The following is an 8,552-nucleotide window of genomic DNA, read 5'->3' on the forward strand; positions in this document are numbered from 1 at the left end:
CAGACATATAAACAAAGGGCTGTAGTAGCTTAAAGGAGGGAAGGACTAACTCTATCTGCACGGTGACCACCATCCCAGTTTGCTTGGCATTGAGGGACATAGGACCTTCGGTAGTAAAACCCAGGACAGTCCCCAGAAAATCGAGGTGGTTATTCACCATATCCATCTGGGAGCAATGGAGAAGACTTTAAAAAGGAGATGCCATTTGAAATAGAAATTTTAAGGCAAGTAGAAGTTTACTAGGCAGTTAAGGGAGCAGCATTTCAGGCAGATATAAAAGAGCATTTCTTACTATGGGAATGATGAACTAATTGGCATGAATAGTATGTGAGTTTTGGCCAATGTGTGTACGTATGGGGAGTTGGGGGAAGCAGGGCTCTAGGGTGAGAAGAGAACAGATGAGGACTAGAAAGGGAGGCGGGGCCAAATCATGGAGGACCTTCTATGCCATGCAAAGGAATCTTTACTACGTCCTGTGTTTTCAAACAACTATAGTGATCCCTTGGTTCAAATTACACCTTGCTGGAAGCATGCATAAATAAAGAAAAAAGAAGTACTTCTCTGATTGAAACACATATGGGTGGGTGCAGGGTCCTAGAATCCCTACATCCATCTCCCTCTCCCACCTCTTTTCCCACTTAGCTGCTCTTGAGGGGAGTTTTGGAGAGTCCAGTCTGAAAACCACATCTGCGGACCATAGGGAGCCACCAGAAATTGTGTTAGAGCAGAAAAATGGATGCCACGATGAGATTAAAGATGAGATAGGTTGTTAAGGAAGAAGGACTGAAGAATAAAAAGGCTTGAGTAAGAAAAAACCTATTGGGAGGCTATCGTGACAGTCTGAGGGAAGCCCAACCTTTAGCAGAGACAGTGGGAGTAGAGGAAAGTGCATGGGTATGAATGACATTTCTAAAGGTTGCATGAACAGAAGCTACTAGACTGACTAGAGTGAAGGCTGGGGGAGGGGAAGGTTTCCAGTTGAGGAAGGAGGAGAAGTCAGGTATGAATCTGGGTTTCTTACTCAAGGAGCAACCAACTGTAAAGGAAATCTCTAGTCTAATTTCTTTTTCTATTGAGGTATAGTTGATGTACGATATTATATGTTTCAGTTGTACAACATAGTGATTCACAGTTTTTAACGTTTGTACTCCATTTATAGTTATTATAAAGGGTTGGCTATAGTCCCCGTGCTGTACAGTATAGCCTTGTTGCTTATTTACTTTATACATAGTAGTTTGTACCTCTTAACTCCCTACCCCTATCTTGCCCCTTCCCCTTCCCTCTCCCTACTGGTAGCCACTAGTATGTTCTCTGCGTCTGTGAGTCTGTTTCTGTTTTGTTATATACATTCATTTGTTTTATTTTTGAGATTCCACATGTAAGTGATATCGTATGGTATCTGTCTTTTTCTGATTTGCTGGGTATTATGCTAAGTGAAATAAGTCTAGTCTAATTTCTCAGCCAGCCCATTTTCTTTGAGTTTTCACTAACTCAGATAAAACCACAATGTGATAAACTCGTGCCTAGACTGATTTTCCTTGGTCTTTCTTCAGCTAAGACTTGACTTCGCTAGGAAAATGCTTTTTGCTGTGATTGTTGTGTTGCCTACAACTGTTTTTGTCTCTCATTAGCAGGGCAGTCAGTAGCAATTTTCTTTTTTGCAAAGATAGGACCCAGCTTACACACAAGTTCATTTTTAAGTTAACTATTTGGAATTCAGAGTGCATTTTCCCGTAGAAACGGCATTATGCATAGTGAGTACGTTCCCAGGCCAGTCCACAAAGGCCGGTTTAGCCGTAATATAACTAAAAGTGTGGATCTTTGCAATAGAAATTAGTTGGAAATAATACTGTTGCAATTAAAACGAAAACAATAGCTGGAAAAGAAATCGTCTGGGTTTTTGTTTCCCTTAAGGGGTAGTACTTGATGAAAAGCAGGTTTAATCCTAGGAGGACAAAGAGAAATAGATGAAGATTGTTGTGTAAATTGGATGGTACAGCTCTTTAGATTTTATTTTGTAAAGAATTTTGGAGGGTTTTTAAGAATAATAAAAGCAGTCGCGTTGATTGTAGAAAATTTGGAAAATTGAAAAATATGTTTTAAAAAATTGTCACTAATAATCCTACCACCCAGAGAGAACCACACTGTTAACATGTTGGGGTGTTTCCTGTCAACCTTTTTCTTAGTACGTGGATTGAAGAGAGGTGAGAAGGACTTGGGTAGAGATGTGTATGTACTTGTGAGGGGCGAGATTATATGGAGTAGAATGTATTGAGCTAAGAATGGTGAAAAGAAAAAGAGAGAAAATGAAACAGTATGGCATGCGCACAGACTTAGGGAGAGTGGAAAGGGAAAAAAGAGATGTGTTTGTTTAGGACTGGGTTTGGCTACAGGGCAGAAAAAAGCCAGCAAAGGACGCAGAGTTTGGCAGAATTGTGGCCAGCTGAAATAAGAGAGTTTTAGGAGGAGTTAGCAAATGTAGTTTGCAGTAACCAATTTTCTTGTAATGCAGGAACAAAGATGGTTTGTGAGGACAGGTGCCTCGAGCATCAATCATTAAGCCCATTGCTTAATTGGGTGGAGTAAACCAGTTCTCAAAGTGTGGTCCTGAAACCAGCAGCTTCAGTATCACCTGGGAACTTGTTAGAATGCAAATTCTCAGGCCCCTCTGCAGATTTACTGAATCAGAAACCCTGGGGGATGACCCAGGAAATCTGTGTTTTAACAAGCCCTCTAGGTGATTCTGGTGCCTGCTATAAGTTGACAGCCACTGGATTAAACGGTCCTTTCTAACCCTTTCTAAAGTACGTCTCTGGAGGTATCTGGGAAGGAGGAGAGATGTCCTCACCAGCTGATGAAAACTGGCCTGAGAAAGGAGTTTGATAGAAATATTTATTTATTTATTTATTTATTTATTTATTTATTTATTTATTTTTGCGGTACGCGGGCCTCTCACTGCTGTGGTCTCTCCCGTTGCGGAGCACAGGCTCCGGATGCGCAGGCTCAGCGGCCATGGCTCACCGGCCCAGCCGCTCCACGGCATGTGGGATCTTCCCGGACCGGGGCACGAACCCGTGTCCCCTGCATTGGCAGGCGGACTCTCAACCACTGCGCCACCAGGGAAGCCCTGATAGAAATATTTTTGATAATAATATTAGGAGCCACGGTGGAAAAGGGGGCTGATAATTTGCTGCGAAGTTCAAGCAGGTTCAAGAGGGAGCATGTCTTCATGATAGTTAGGAGTCTGGTCACATAGGCAAACATAACCCTGGTGGTAATACCTGCAGGAAAACTCCTATTTAGCCATCAAGACCCTGTTCAAATGCCAAGCTCCTCTGTGAAGCTTTCTCTGACCTCTGGTGTAAATTGTTTCATCCTTACATTGACTTAGCACTTTCTGTGTTTCTCTATTAGCTCTTGTCTCACTATATGGTAGCTATCTATAAGTCTCTCTGTTTCACTAAATTGTGTCATCTTTGAAAGTAGGGCATTCTGTTATTCATCTTTGGATCTCCAGTGTTTAATACCTGATACATACTCAGTGCTCTAGAATAGTTTGCTTAGAGGAGGCATGAGGAATGGCCAGCTTTTTATGGCTGCGGAGCCTTTGAAATACGGGTTTACTTTTGTGAATTAACCATGGTTCTGGGTCCAGCTCTCAGCCTGGAAGGCCAGGGCCCTTGATTCTGTCAGCACACCATGAGTTGATATCTCTCAGTGGTGGCCTTCCACAGCAAAGATCTCAGAGATATATTAGCAACTTATTATTTTACAGTAGGATACAGGATTATTAATGTCAACTTTTCTTATATTTTCTCTTATTATAGGTAGACTTTCATGGGGAACCTAATTAAAATCTATAGGGACACATCTGCCACAGGATAAAAGTACCTGAGTCCTCGGGCCCCAAGGGTTACTTCTCATCCAGGCACTGCCATCTTCTGATTCTCCGTACTTCTCTGATTGCATAATGTAGTCTGTTCACCCCTGGTCGGCTCACAAATATTCTCCAATCAAGATAAACAGTCAGTAAATTACAATCACCTTGGCAACTGTGCCTTCCAGAGGTTATACGTAGGTCGACATGATTGGATGTGTGTGTGTTTCCTCAACTCTTTAGTCACAGATTCCTTGGTTTCATTTCCTAGGTGGTTAATCACACGTTCATTATATATGGATTTTTTTCTGGCTTAAGTCTCATAGGACAGCCTTATAACCTTATTTCCAAGCTTTTGGGGGTGGGGCACCTCACTGTCACCTCCGTTACTGCCAAGAGTAACCATCTCTAAATGTTACAGAAACTTTGCAGTATATGTCAGTGTCATTCTCTAAAATGGAATTTTTAAGACCCAGGATATAAACCAGAAGAAACTGGATTTGTGTCTTGTATGCCAGCTCGTGATCCTAACATGCATACGCTGAATAGATTTTTCTAATGTTTTTTTTTTCCATAGGCATTATATCTGATAGCCACTAATGGAACCCCAGAGCTCCAGAATCCTGAGAGACTGTCTGCTGTATTCCGTGACTTTTTAAATCGCTGTCTTGAGATGGATGTGGATCGGCGAGGATCTGCCAAGGAGCTTTTACAGGTGACAGTGAAACAGGACAGTTACAAAGAGAGAGTCATTATGTTGAGCTTTTCCATGTCAATGTGTGACAGTAAGAGCGCGCTATCAAAAGAGGTCTAGTTCGAGTTAGGCTCTAACCATTTGATTTGAGACCACAGGCACATAAGTATAGGCATGCATCTGATACGTGATTGATTGGCACGTTGCCTTTCTTCTGAGAACTTGGGAGTTCAATCTGTAACTCTCTTTTATTCTTCCTGGAGTCTTATTTTGCAAGGGAAATAACAATGTGAACCTCTGGTGTTGCTGTTTTGTTCTAAACTTTACTTGTGCCCCTGGATGTTGTACGCAGGTGCTCTTGGCCGGAGGTAATTGTCTACATAACTATGCAATTATTTCCATGGCATCTGCTACTCTAATGCTTTACTGGTCAAAGCCCCTTTGCTTGTGATGCCAAATGGCAGGCACCTGCTTGCCTGGGTGAGTACCATCCAGTGGTGAGTGCCTCTGTAACCATTTGTCCTTTTCATGGCTCTCAGGGATTAGTATACATGATGGTAATTAGTACCTACCTTATACCAAATTCTTTACAAACGTTATCTCACTTAATTCTTACAACTCTCTAGGATAGGTGTTATCATCCCCGTTGCAACTGTAGAAATTAGAACTCACACAGCTATTGAGTGGCAGAACGTGGATTTGAGCCCTGAATTGTCTGACTTTCTTCCACACAAACCAATTTAGAGGGGAAAAATGCATTTATATTGATAAAGCAATGCATGCCCAGGATTACACGTATAGCTTCACTGCTGGGGACTGACTGTTCCTTGGGGAACAAGATAAAGATCTGTAATTGCCAAGAAAAGTGATTGCTTGTTCTCCCTGACTTTGAACACATAATCCAGTTAAACAAAAGGCATAACTCTTGGTCATGCAGAGTGTTATTAACCATAGAGTCAGTCTGTTTTAGGCCAAACAACAAACAGTTCCTGTTGCTTCTGAACTCCCTCCAGAGACAGCCACACCCACGCGAAAATATCCCATCCCAACCCAAATCATATCTGGGATAAACCAATTTGGAGGAATTGGGGAAGCTACCCCTTGTCTTCTCTGCTACCTGTGAGCGTTTCACAGGCTGTCATGGGGCCCGAAAATGTCAGATCTGAAATAGCCCTTTATTAATCCTCCCATTAATACAGCCTCAAATTATAGATGAAAAACTGGAACTTTTGAATGCTTCTTTTCCACATCTTTTCACCCCTCCCACCACCCGACATACACATCCTGGTACACACTCCTATCATGTCTTCTTCCAAGGATGAGTGAAGATACAGGTTCTCTGAAGGTAGCTATACAGTTAGGTAGGTAATTGAATCAATTATCTAGTTAATTCCTTCCCCAACAATACTTTTATCTGAAGCAGTCAGATTTCTGATGCAAAATGATATTTTGAGAAAACTGAAGACTTTGTTGCATCTTCTCGTTTTACACATATGGGCTGTAATCTGTATATCACCTTAAGTCCATATAACTCCATTCTCTGACTCTAGCCCATTTTAGAGGTTAGAAAGGAGAGAGATACATGGCATTCACACCACTGGAAGGCTTGAGAAAAGACAGAAGTAAGTGGATTTTTATGGAGCAACTCCCTATTTGCAGGGCTTAAGTGCAGTGGGTGATACAAATCTGTTAAAGGCATGATTCCTACTCTTCAGAAGTTCACAGTCTCCTTAGGAACATGAAAAAAATGCAAGATTGTTTAGCGACTCAGTCAACCCGAGGCCGTTTAAACAGTAAATGTCACGGTTGATTAGAGACGTACTTCTATGGGCTATGGCATTCAGAAAATGTCTGCAAAAAGGAAAGAGTTCGGCTGGGCCTTGAAAGACAGATCCGTTTTAGATAGTTTGAGGGGAAAGGGGGAAGGAATTTCAGATGGAAGGCTGATCGCATGACCAAAGGCATGTAGGCAGGGTTCAAGGGAACAGAACCTAGACGGTGTAGCTGAAGTAAAGAGTTCCAGTAAGGAAAGCCGCAGGAGACAGGACGTAGAGAGCCTTGAACACCAGGCTAAAGGGTAGGGGCTGTAGGCAGTGGGGAAACACTGAAGATATCTGAGGGACACACCTGATGAAAGCTTTGTTCAGGAAGATGAATCTTGTGGTATGCAAGAAGAATTAGCGATAGAAAAAAATGGAGGCAGGAAGATAGGGGGGTTATTGTTATAATTTAGGATTAAGTTGATTAGGCCTAGGGAAAGCAAGAGATAATTGTAAAAGGCATTGAAAAGGAAGCACTTGGTAACTGATTGCATGTAGAACATAAGGGAGAGGAACACAAAAATGACCTACCTCAGAATATCAAACCAGTGGTAGAGTTCAGCAAAAGCAGAAGTGGTAGAGGATAATACTACAGTGGCTAACACTGATTGGCTTCAGTGTAGCTTACGAGGAACTGTCACTTACCTCATTTAACCATTGTGATAAGCAAAGGAGAGGATTGAACCTAGGTGCTCTGACTCCAAAGCCCCTGTAGCTTACATCACACAAGAGTACCGTTTGGTAGATTTGAACGTACATTTTTAAATGTTGAGTTCAAGGTGGCAGAAGGACATTCAAAAGGAAATAACCAGCAGGCAATTGGAGAAATAGGACCAGAATTCGGGAAAGACATCAGGTGACACAGTGGACATTTGGGAGGCATCTCCATAAAGCTTGATGGGAGGTTGGAACCATGAAAAGGAATGAGCTCTCCAAGGAATTAAATTAGAAAAAGAAGATGATGAGAGTCAAGTTCTGGGAGGTGGGAAGAGGAAGTGAAATCAGGGAGGAAGATAGAAAGGGAGGGAGTAGTCAGTGAGCATGTGTGTGGAAGAGAATCGAGACAGTAGAATGTCACAGGCCCCCAAAGAGAACATCTCAAAGAAGAAAGGGATATTCACTTGTTTGAAGCACTGCAGAGGGGCCAAAAAAGAAATGGTGGAGACACACTATTGGGTTTAGCAGTTAGCGGGCTATTGATTTCAGGGTCAAGGTCTTGAGTGGTCAACAGAATACACTTTTTTAAGGATGAGGGCTGCTCCACATAAATTCATCAATTTAAGAAAATCAGAAAGTTAGACCTGCAAACACAGCGAGATTTTACAAGACCCCTACTCTGAATTTCTAGCTCTGCCAGTCAGCTTCTAGAAGATTTCATGACACCGAAGACCAAAAACATCTGAAGGACAAAAGCTGGCACTATTTTTTAAATGATGTTTAATTGGATCCACAAAATACATCTTAATGAAAAAAAAAAAGACTCCTTGAAAGTGTAAAGTAATATACTTGTTGGAGGAAAGAATTCTAGTAATTCCTCTTTTTTTTTTTTTTCCTTTTGCAGCATCCATTTTTAAAATTAGCCAAGCCTCTCTCCAGCCTGACTCCTCTGATTATCGCTGCAAAGGAAGCGATTAAGAACAGCAGCCGCTAGGACTGCAAGCCTTACCCCACACCATCTCCTTCATGAGTAAGACTGAAATAAAACTCCACTGCAGGAAAGATGGAAGAAAAGACAGTTGAATGGGGTGGGGATTCTTTAACTTTCAAATGAATAGAAACTTCTTATAAGCCTTTTTCCTACTCCCTCAGATTATGTAATTTATTTGTAAGCCTGAATCGCAGCCCAAACAGGGCAGCAATGTCGAAGTGGCCATCAAGTGGTCACTTCTACCGTGAAGCGAAAGAGCCAGTAGTGAATCCCCTCATTTTGTGCATTCACTTTGAAGAAAAAAGATTTCTCAAAGATGCACACTCCCTCTTCATAGTGTTGTGTTTGTTTTTAAGTTAGAGAGTAGTCCCTCTTGCATTCGAACCTCCTTCAAAACTCCTTACCCAATGTGATGTTTTTCACTTGCATTGTCATTAGATGTCCAGAAAAAAAAAAAAAGATGTCAAAACGTTTTTTTTAAAAAAAAGAAAGTAAAAAACAAACAAACAAAAA

At 41.6% G+C, this 8,552-nt stretch overlaps 1 protein-coding gene across 4 annotated transcripts in view; it reads left to right on the top strand.

Moving 5' to 3' along the window:
• PAK3 (p21 (RAC1) activated kinase 3) overlaps positions 1 to 8,042 on the top strand; it is a gene marked incomplete at both ends in the record, with an annotated part of 87,303 nt that extends 79,261 nt beyond the window's left edge. For all 4 annotated transcript variants that reach the window (XM_082864936.1, XM_082864937.1, XM_082864938.1 and 1 more), the window contains 2 exons: positions 4,455 to 4,592; positions 7,953 to 8,042. In XM_082864936.1, coding sequence (XP_082721062.1) covers positions 4,455 to 4,592; positions 7,953 to 8,042 — 228 coding nt within the window. The remainder of the gene's footprint in view (positions 1 to 4,454; positions 4,593 to 7,952) is intronic.
• Positions 8,043 to 8,552: the final 510 nt, after the last annotated feature.

The sequence above is a fragment of the Leucopleurus acutus genome (assembly GCF_964270905.1).
Source record: "Leucopleurus acutus genome assembly, chromosome: X".
In the NCBI taxonomy this organism is placed as follows: Eukaryota; Metazoa; Chordata; class Mammalia; order Artiodactyla; family Delphinidae; genus Leucopleurus; species Leucopleurus acutus.